This window comes from Notolepis coatsorum (genome assembly GCF_963971535.1).
Source record: "Notolepis coatsorum genome assembly, chromosome: 19".
NCBI classification, from domain to species: domain Eukaryota; kingdom Metazoa; phylum Chordata; class Actinopteri; order Aulopiformes; family Paralepididae; genus Notolepis; species Notolepis coatsorum.
Genome location: NC_140183.1, coordinates 88,134,518 through 88,146,667, shown reverse-complemented (window position 1 = coordinate 88,146,667; position 12,150 = coordinate 88,134,518). Strand labels below are relative to the sequence as shown.

Genomic DNA, 12,150 nt, shown 5'->3' with positions numbered 1-12,150 from the left:
CACCACCCACTCCACCCACTCCACATCACAATCACACCACACCACCCACTCCACCACACCACCCACTCCACCCACTCCACATCACAATCACACCACACCACCCACTCCACCACACCACCCACTCCACTCCACCCACTCCACCCACTCCACCACACCACACCACCCACTCCACTCCACCCACTCCACCCACTCCACCACACCACATCACACCACACCACCCACTCCACCCACTCCACCCACTCCACCACACCACATCACACCACACCACCCACACCACCCACTCCACCACACCACCCACTCCACTCCACCCACTCCACCACACCACACCACCCACTCCACTCCACCCACTCCACCCACTCCACCACACCACACCACCCACTCCACTCCACCCACTCCACCACACCACCCACTCCACTCCACCCACTCCACCACACCACACCACCCACTCCACCACACCACCCACTCCACCACACCACATCACATAACATCACATAACATCACATCACACCACACCACATCACACCACACCACCCACTCCACCACACCACATCACACCACATCACACCACATCACACCACATAACATCACATAACACCACATAACACCACATCACATAACATCACATAACATCACATCACACCACATAACATAACATCACATAACACCACATAACATCACATAACACCACATAACATAACACCACATCACACCACATAACACCACATAACATCACATAACACCACATCACACCACATCACACCACATCACATCACATCACACCACATCACACCACATCACATCACATAACACCACATCACATCACATCACACCACATCACACCACATCACACCACATAACATAACATCACATAACACCACATAACATCACATCACACCACATAACATAACATCACATAACACCACATAACACCACATAACATCACATAACACCACATAACATCACATAACACCACATAACATCACATCACACCACATAACACCACATCACACCACATAACACCACATAACATCACATAACACCACATCACACCACATAACACCACATAACACCACATCACACCACATCACATCACATCACATAACACCACATCACACCACACCACATAACACCACATCACACCACATCACACCACATCACATCACATCACACCACATCACACCACATAACACCACATCACATCACATAACACCACATCACACCACATCACACCACATAACACCACATCACACCACATCACATCACATAACATCACACCACATCACATCACATAACATAACACCACATCACATCACATAACATCACATAACACCACATCACATCACATCACATCACATCACATCACATCACACCACATCACATCACATCACACCACATCACATCACATCACACCACATCACATCACATAACACCACATCACATCACATCACACCACATCACATCACATCACATAACACCACATAACATCACATAACACCACATCACATCACAACACCACATCACATCACATCACACCACATAACACCACATCACATAACATCACATAACATAACACCACATAACACCACATCACACCACATCACACCACATCACATCACATAACATCACATTACATCACATCACACCACATAACACCACACCACATCACACCACATCACATTACATCACATCACACCACATAACACCACATAACACCACATCACATCACACCACATCACATTACATCACATCACATAACATAACACCACATAACACCACATCACATCACACCACATAACATAACATCACACCACATAACATCACATCACATCACACCACATAACACCACATCACATCACACCACATCACATAACATCACATAACATAACACCACATAACACCACATCACATCACACCACATAACATAACATCACACCACATAACATCACATCACATCACACCACATAACACCACATCACATCACACCACATAACATAACATCACACCACATAACACCACATCACATCACATAACACCACATAACATCACATCACACCACATAACACCACATAACACCACATAACACCACATCACATAACATCACATCACATCACACCACATAACATAACACCACATAACACCACATCACATCACATAACACCACATAACACCACATCACATAACATCACATAACATAACACCACATAACACCACATCACATCACATAACATCACACCACATAACATCACATAACACCACATAACACCACATAACATCACATCACACCACATCACACCACATCACATAACATCACACCACATAACATCACATCACACCACATCACATAACATAACACCACATAACACCACATCACACCACATAACACCACATCACACCACATCACACCACACCACACCACATAACACCACATCACACCACACCACACCACACCACACCACATAACACCACATCACACCACATCACACCACACCACACCACACCACACCACACCACACCACATAACACCACATCACACCACATCACACCACACCACACCACATAACACCACATCACATCACACCACACCACACCACATAACACCACATCACACCACATCACACCACACCACACCACATAACACCACATCACACCACACCACATCACATCACACCACACCACATAACACCACATCACACCACACCACATCACATCACACCACACCACATAACCTCCTTGAAGTGCTTGATTAAAAAAAAAAAAAAAAAAAAAAGTCAAGGCCTGGAATTCCTTGAAAACAGCCCATTTTTAACAAGGTGCTTAAAAAGCTAATCAACCATTCACATTGAATGTTTTGTTCATCCATGATCAAATTCAGAGTCGCTGTCTCGTGCGCTCCAACTGCTTTTCCTCATTTCTTCGGGCGTGATGCTCTAGCTTGATCTAGCTGGCAAGCAGGCCAAGAAGATGCTTAAAAAAATCAGCATTTAAAAGTGAATTGTAATATTGTATCCTTCGAGTGACATCCTTGAAAATAAATAAATGAATGAATACAATTTTGCAATGTCTGTGGGAACCCTGAATAACGTTCAGGTTTGTTCGACCCGTGAAATATGATCCCGAAAATAACGTTAAAAGCCCATCGAAAGCCCTGGGTCTCTTCTTTCAAAAGACTACACTCACTTTTGGCTGCGCCTTTTCCTCGTGTCAATATCCGCCGGTTTCTGACTCAATGCGCTGAGATTTCTATAAACTCATATGTATTCATATAACACTTAAAATCATTGCTAAACAAACGTAGTGCTGAAAATATACACGTTGACTGCTGTTTTGACAGGGTTAGGGTCTTTACTCTTGGCTACATTTGAAAAAGAAACGCAACATTAATTAATACGTTCTATATTCATCTATTTATGGCGTGATATTAATCTCGTACCGGTACTGGACCGCTCTCCCTTAAGTGGTTAAAAATACAGACTTAAATGATCTGAAGGATTCAAGTATAAATCACAAACAAAGTAATGTTCTTATTTTCCAAATCGGATTTCTCTTTATCTAGCAACCTGGAAGGCTTCCTGGAGGAGTTTGCCGACATCGCCAAAGAGGACCAGATCAAGAAGCTCCACGACATGCTGGGGCCTCACATGCTCAGGAGGCTGAAGGCCGACGTCTTCAAACACATGCCGTCCAAGACGGAGCTGATAGTCAGGGTGGAGCTCAGCCCCATGCAGAAGTGAGCGAGAAGAGGGGAAGACGGTCTAGCATGATGGTGTAAAAACAAACAGACGTATGGATATAAATGTCTGTGTTAATCTTGAGTGCTCTAAATCGTACTTTCTTTCTTTCTTTCTCTGTGGTGATCCAGGAAGTACTACAAGTTCATATTGACGCGTAACTTTGATGCCCTGAACACTCGCGGGGGAGGAAACCAGGTCTCTCTTCTCAATGTCGTGATGGACCTCAAGAAGTGCTGCAACCACCCCTACCTCTTCCCCACAGCCGCAATGGTACGATCCAAGTCCATTCACTGGGTGGGAGGTGGGGGTGTTAAATAATGTCAGCTTCTTGTCTTTGTAAGTAAGTAAAACTTTATTTGTATAGCGCCCTTCTCAGCATGAGTGCACAGAGTGCTTCACAGCATTTTTTTTTAAAACATCAGTAGAAAATACAAGAAATAATACATGTGAGGCGGCTGGGTGGCGCAGCGGAGATTGCGCTCGTCACCAATGCAAGAGACTCCGGTCTCGAATCCGGGTGTCAGCATTGCCTCCGGCTTGGACCGGCCGTCATACTGGCTCAATTGGCAGAGCCAGCGGGTGGAAGTCGATGGGTGGTGATCTGGACGTTGTGGACAGCGACTCCTACAGGTCGGTTGGGGGACGCCTGCACAGCAGAGACAGGAAGTGGCAGGGGTAGTGTGAGCCTCCCATGCCGTTACACCTCGCCACTGAGAGTCCGCGCTGGCAGGTGAAAAGATGTGACAAGCTCCCTCCTCGTGTACCGGAGGGGACACGTGATGCAAGGCTTCTATCCTCCCTACAACCGACCAGTGGGGCTGGGCGATATATCGAGTATACTCAATGTATCGTGGCTTGTTCTACGTGAGATGTAGTAAATTACTATATCGTGAACATCGAGTATTAGCCGTCAGCTAGCCGCCACGGCTAAAAACAAACGATCAACACGGACAGACTTGCTTTAGTGCAGCGTTTTCCTCTCATTTAATTATATACACAGACCAGCGCGGACCTTCAATGATGAGCAATTGTCATTTCATTAGACACATACCAGCTCAGACCTTCAATGACATGCAATTGAATTGAATTGACCAACTGGCTAACGTTAGCCAGCTTAGCTAACGCTAAACTATCTAACTAACATGACTCCCCAATACCAGTTTCATTAGTGAGGAAATGGGGGGGGGGGGTATATTGACGAGGCTTGACAGCAGAGGTCCAAAGATAACTTCACTTTTATTGGCAATTCGTTTCTTTATATCGCTTCCAGGTTCCAACTGTGTTGACAAAATGCAATCCTGATGTGGTTAGCTACGGCACATTAGAACGCTCAAACACGCGCTCTCTCTATCTCTCTCTCTTCTTCTTCTTCTTGTATATTTCCGGCGGACTACGCGTCTAGGTGTATTGCCGCCCTCCACAGGACAGTGGGAGCACTATAGATTTCCAGCCCTCCCTATATTCTGTTATACAGCCTCGCGGCGAGCAGGAACCTCTCTCTCTCTCTCTCTCTACGTTCAATGATTTAAAGTGGCCACACGTTACAATATAAATACTAACTGGATAGTTGATGATAAACATTTAATTTCATTATCTGAAATATTATAAAATCATTAAGTCTGCTATAAGCCATTATCCCTTTGTGTGTGATTATTATTGTCTCACAGTAGTGTATAAACAGGGTTCCCACGGACCTGGAAAACATGGAAAACATGGGATTCATGGGATTCATTTTCCAGGTATGGAAAGGCATGGAAACTGAGCAAAAGTGACCAATTACATGGAAATAGAAACAGTTGTCCTGGAAAATTTTATTGGATGATGTGTAATAAAATTTAACTATTGAGCACAGAATTAACATGAGTTTATAAAAACCCTTTACACGTGAACAGCTTTTACTGTAGATACTGTAGAAATGGATGATCCCATGTTGTAGAGCATGCTCTTGGCATCCTATATGGTATATTGGATGTTGGAATTTGATGCAGGCAGCTTGGTGAGCCAATGGAGCCTTGGCATCTACAGTGACACTTGAGTGAAACTTCTTATGCAAGTTTATCCTCAAATGTAAGTAGCTGTGTTTTAACTGTGTGGTAAACCTGGGTTTATCAACGTTAGTTAGTAAGCAGTGCAATCTTGCTAACTAGCTAGCCAACGTTAGCTCTCATAACGAGCCAGTTAGCCAGCGCCAGGTACAGTAGCTAGCCAACGTTAGCTCTCATAACGAGCCAGTTAGCCAGCGCCAGGTACAGTAGCTAGCCAACATTAGCTCTCATAACGAGCCAGTTAGCTAGCGCCAGGTACAGTAGCTAGCCAACGTTAGCTCTCATAACGAGCCAGTTAGCCAGCGCCAGGTACAGTAGCTAGCCAACGTTAGCTCTCATAACGAGCCAGTTAGCCAGCGCCAGGTACAGTAGCTAGCCAACGTTAGCTCTCATAACGAGCCAGTTAGCCAGCGCCAGGTACAGTAGCTAGCCAACGTTAGCTCTCATAACGAGCCAGTTAGCCAGCGCCAGGTACAGTAGCTACCAACGTTAGCTCTCATAACGAGGCAGTTAGCCAGCGCCAAGTACAGTAGCTACCAACGTTAGCTCTCATAACGAGCCAGTTAGCCACCGCCAGGTACAGTAGCTAGCCAACGTTAGCTCTCATAACGAGCCAGTTAGCCAGCGCCAGGTACAGTAGCTAGCCAACGTTAGCTCTCATAACGAGCCAGTTAGCCAGCGCCAGGTACAGTAGCTAGCCAACGTTAGCTCTCATAACGAGCCAGTTAGCCAGCGCCAGGTACAGTAGCTACCAACGTTAGCTCTCATAACGATAGCCAGTTAGCCAGCGGCAGGTACAGTAGCTACCAACGTTAGCTCTCATAACGAGGCAGTTAGCCAGCGCCAGGTACAGTAGCTCCAACGTTAGCTCTCATAACGAGGCAGTTAGCCAGCGCCAGGTACAGTAGCTACCAACGTTAGCTCTCATAACGAGCCAGTTAGCCAGCGCCAGGTACAGTAGCTCTCATAATGAGCCAGTTAACCAGCGCCAGGTACAGTAGCTAGCCAACGTTAGCTCTCATAACGAGCCAGTTAGCCACCGCCAGGTACAGTAGCTAGCCAACGTTAGCTCTCAACGAGCCAGTTAGCCAGCGCCAGGTACAGTAGCTAGCCAACGTTAGCTCTCATAACGAGCCAGTTAGCCACCGCCAGGTACAGTAGCTAGCCAACGTTAGCTCTCATAACGAGCCAGTTAGCCAGCGCCAGGTACAGTAGCTAGCCAACGTTAGCTCTCATAACGAGCCAGTTAGCCAGCACCAGGTACAGTAGCTAGCCAACGTTAGCTCTCATAACGAGCCAGTTAGCCAGCGCCAGGTACAGTAGCTACCAACGTTAGCTCTCATAACGATAGCCAGTTAGCCAGCGGCAGGTACAATAGCTACCAACGTTAGCTCTCATAACGAGTCAGTTAGCCAGCGCCAGGTACAGTAGCTACCAACGTTAGCTCTCATAACGAGCCAGTTAGCCAGCGCCAGGTACAGTAGCTAGCGAACGTTAGCTCTCATAACGAGCCAGTTAGCCACCGCCAGGTACAGTAGCTAGCCAACGTTAGCTCTCATAACGAGTCAGTTAGCCAGCACCAGGTACAGTAGCTAGCCAACGTTAGCTCTCATAACGATAACCAGTTTGATTTACAAAAGCTTTTACAAACGCTTTTACAGAGTAAGAGTAGTAGGGGTGAAACGATGCAACCTCACAACGATTAATTTCGATTATGATTACGAGGAGTTGAGAAGAGTAGGAAAAGAAGACAGGAGCGGACACGAGGGGAGGTGTGGAGAGAAGAGGACAGGATGAGATAGGAGAGGAGTGGAAGAGAGAACATAATCCCAGTGCTCATGTGTTCCAGTTCAATAAATTGTTGTTCATCTACAGCTTGTTGCATTATTTCATGCATTGATATTATCAATAAGACATCATCTCTAAGCATTTACAATGTAGACTTGACTGGTACATCTTTTAAATCAAGTAAGTAGTCAGGTGTCCTAGGGGGTTGTGTGTGTGAGGGGAGGGGGGGCGCGGATGGGGGCGGAAAACTTCAGGGGCCTATAGATCATCACTTAATATGGTACCTGGAAAATCAGGAGGTAGTATGGAAAAAAAATTCAAGGCAAGCGTGGGAACCCTGTGTGTGTGTGTTTTTAGCTAAAGTGGATAGAAAACACAGTACTGTGCAAAAGTCTTAGGTACCCAAGAGTTTTTATATAAATGGTCTTACAGTAGATTATTTTATTTTTAATAATAAAAAAAAAAAAAGTATAAGTGTGTAGTGTCTCTTAGTAAATTTTTTGAAACTTTTAATTTAATTATTTTTTAAAGCATCTTCATGGTTTAATGCAAACATATGTTGCAGGGACTATTATAATCATCATATTGGCATGACTGTATGCACCAAAGGGTTAAATCAAGCATTTTTAAGTGCTTTAGAGGAAATGTCAAAATATCGCGATATATATTGTGTATCGTGATATAGCAAAAGAATATCGCGATATCCTTGTTTAGAGGCCATATCGCCCAGCCCTACTGGGGGCCATAGTCGAGCAACGTTCAAGACAGGGGAGGGGAGAATTGGAAACACGAAATTGGGATGGGAAGAAAACATAAAAAATGTGCTAAAAAACTAGAATAGACAACGAAAAACTAAAACAACAACAAAACAGACATGAACAGAGAGAAAACGGCTATGAGTGTTTAAAAGGCCTGCCTGTAGAGGTGGGTTTTTAGCTGCTTTTTAAAGATGAGCTCTGAGGGAGCGGTTTTCAGGGCTAAAGGGAGGAGGGCGTTCCAGAGCCTTGGGGCTGCAGTCACCACAAAGACTCGGCCCCCTTCTGTCTTGAGTCTGGTCCTGGGCCCCACCAGGAGCTCCTGATGGGATGACCTGGTCCTGGGCTCCACCAGGAGCTCCTGATGGGATGACCTGGTCCTGGGCCCCACCAGGAGCTCCTGATGGGATGACCTGGTCCTGGGCTCCACCAGGAGCTCCTGATGGGATGACCTGGTCCTGGGCTCCACCAGGAGCTCCTGATGGGATGACCTGGTCCTGGGCTCCACCAGGAGCTCCTGATGGGATGACCTGGTCCTGGGCTCCACCAGGAGCTCCTGATGGGATGACCTGGTCCTGGGCTCCACCAGGAGCTCCTGATGGGATGACCGCAGTGACCGGCTGGAGGAGAGTGGGTGTATGAGCTCATTAATGTAGGGGGGGGCTTGCCCATGGAGGGCTCTGTAGGCGAACACCAGGGCCCTCATTTATCAACGTTGCGTACGCACAGATATGTGCCTAACCCGTGCGTACGATCATTTCTAAGCAAAGTGTCAATTTTAACTTGTGCTTGACTTTGTGCGTATATCTACGCACAGCTCAGAGCATGCGTACCTGGCGCCCGGTGGTAGAATATGAATATTACAACGTGAAAATAAGCTTCCGTGCATTAGTTTCAACACTGGCGTGTTCTGTATGGCCCGTAATTCATTATAGTTCATTGTAAAATAGCAACAGTAGTGTAATTATGGTCAAAACCCTATAAATAGCATTTGGAATAATAGGTCTTTCTCTCCGAATGAATGCAGCATGGTTTATATATAGCGTTATCGGAATATACGGGGTGTACTGACTGCGCTCCGCGTAACTCAACTCGTTATTATTTTGCGCACAGACCGCAGAAACACGGGAACGCCCCGACCACATTCAAAAGGCTTTCCCATGTTTATGTGTATACAAAACCCTTGCAATAAATGTGTCTTAAATGATTGAAAAGCATACATGCTCTGGATACAGAGCATATATCGTGTGGGTGATATGACTTGTATTCTGCTTACATAACTTCGAAACTCCACCCACCCCGTCCCACAATGTCAAAGCCTTTCAAACATAAATCAAAACGTTCCCGCACTTCTGCAATCTATGCGCAAAACAATAACGAGTTGAGTTCTAACAAAGAACGTATTACATGCTGGGTAGGCTGATAGAGTAAACTATGATATGAATATGAATATGATATGATATAAGGTATACTGGTCCATCCGCGAGGATAGCGAGGAGTCGGATAGCCATTAAATGCCATTTGAAAATATAGGCTATTAATGCAAAGCGACGGCCTATAGCCTATACATATTATTTAATGTTTTCATAAGCGTAAAGATACAACAGCTAGATTAATGATCAAGTTAGTTTACTGTATGCAGGCTTCGCAGGGCTGTGCCATGTGTTATTATATATGCGCAAGTTACTGTTGCATAATGTAGGCTATGGCTGCTATTATATGTAATTCATATAGGCTACCTAATACCGACAACAAAATAGATTGTATGCCTCTAGTACAAATCATATTATACCCGGTAGCCAATCGAACAAAACGAATAAAGGCATTCATATTCCAGCATGGTTATAATGACACACCAACGCCAAACAGTGGTTAACGAACGGTCTTTATTAGTATTTCGAGCTGTCCAGGCAGAACAATCTCTCGTGGAGTTTCTCAGAGTTCGCTCGGGTCAGTCCATTATTTCACATCCCATGGGGGGTGTTTCATTACCATATATGGATAATCATGCACGAGCATTGACGGTAGAACAAAGAGGTATTTATCAACACGGAGTGTGCGTAGGACCTGTGTATGCACGGTTGATAAATCCCAATATTTCTGTGCGTACACACATTCTAAATTCTGTGCTTACGTACGAAAATAGAACACTTTCTAAGAAATGTTGATAAATGAGGGCCCAGGACCTTGAAATTGATCCTGGTGTTTACCGGGAGCCAGTGCAGGGAAGCAAGGATGGGGGTGATGTGGCATGATTTTTTTGACCTTGTGAGTAGTAGCCTGGCGGCAGCGTTTTGGACCCACTGAAGTTGATTGATGGATTTTTTATTTAGACAGATGAAAAGTGAACTACAATAATCGAGTCTGGAAGACATAAAGGCATGTACAGCCATTTCCCGTTCGTTGTGCGATAGGATGGACCGTTGAAATGTTTTGAAATGTTTCTTAAGTGAAAGAAACAATTGCGAGTCCGAATTTTGACATGTTTGTCCAGATTTCTTATGTGGGGGCGCACATTGCTCTTAAGTGAACCCATATGCGAGGCTACTCTTGAGGCAATGGTGCTATGATTAGTACCTCTGTTTTTTCCGCATTGAGCTGCAGGAAATTCCTACCCATCCAGTTTTAAAGGGCAGCTTGGAAATAGGTCTGTAGTTATTTGGAAGGGAGGGGTCTAAATTGGGCTTTTTGAGAAGGGTCTGTACGACCGCCTCCTTAACCCATTCCCTGCCACCACTTTGATCATCTTATACCATTCTCTGCCAGTACTGTAAGTCTATGGAGATGTTCACCTTCTTTGCAGGGCTATAATTTTTTTAATTGTATTGCTAAATTGACATTACTATGGCCCATTCAACATCGATTATCTATCGTTCAGGATGTAGGAACGTTTTACTTTTTCATTCACACATTCATACGAAAATACCGTCTAGAGTATAAATATGTTTTTATCATTTTCTGCAGTATTTCCCAGAACGTGAGATATAGGCACAAATGCATATATTAGATCATCAAATGCAGTTTGATACCGATCGACGCTATATATATATATATTATGCCACAACAATGTGGAATGCCCTACCCAAAGCTGTAAAGGAATGTGAATCCCTGCCCACATTCAAAACCGCTCTTAGCACCTACGGGAGGCTGCAATTCGAAACTGGCCACCGTAAATGCCCAAAACCCCCACCACCTCCTAATAGACAGTCTCCTCCCCACCGCATGTATTCCCTCCCCGCCGTATGTATATTTCTCTCCCACCCACCCACCCCTCCTAATGTACAGTCCCCTCCCCATCATATGTATATACTCTGTCAGGATCTAGGGGTAACAGTACTGTATATTTGAATACCGTTTATGTCACAAATGTATCAGTACTAAATATGGAAACAAGACAAACGTCTTTCTCAGGTCTGCATCCCCTTAACAATTGTATGTATTGAGCCGTACTGTATTGTACCCATTCTGCAATCTGTTAAATAAAGTTTTCATTCATTCATTCATTCATTCATATTAAAGATGTCAACTGTACATGGTCCTAAGGGTTATGACTGATCATGCGCGGGTGAACGGAGGGGGGGGGGGTCGTTTATAATTCCGTGATAGTCGTTAGATGCTTCATGTAGTATGGGTGATATATTGATCAGAGCAGTTTGTATCGAAAATGAAACTCACGTCAGTCTCCTCGTACCGTTGGGCGATCAGAGTGGAGCAAACAGATCCCAGTTATGTAGTGGGGATCTAGGCGATCCATTTCCGGTTTGTATATTACTAATACACGCCCAAATAATGTAGATTATTGAGTTATGGCAAAGATCCATATCCACGGTG

General features: G+C 44.8%; 1 protein-coding gene across 2 annotated transcripts in view; it reads left to right on the top strand.

Annotated features, from left to right (window-relative positions):
* The window catches only part of chd4b (chromodomain helicase DNA binding protein 4b), a 133,654-nt gene that overhangs the window by 46,621 nt on the left and 74,883 nt on the right, over positions 1-12,150 (top strand). For both annotated transcript variants that reach the window (XM_084336800.1, XM_084336799.1), the window contains exons 19-20: positions 3,554-3,727; positions 3,860-4,001. In XM_084336800.1, the coding sequence (XP_084192926.1) occupies positions 3,554-3,727; positions 3,860-4,001 (316 nt within the window). The remainder of the gene's footprint in view (positions 1-3,553; positions 3,728-3,859; positions 4,002-12,150) is intronic.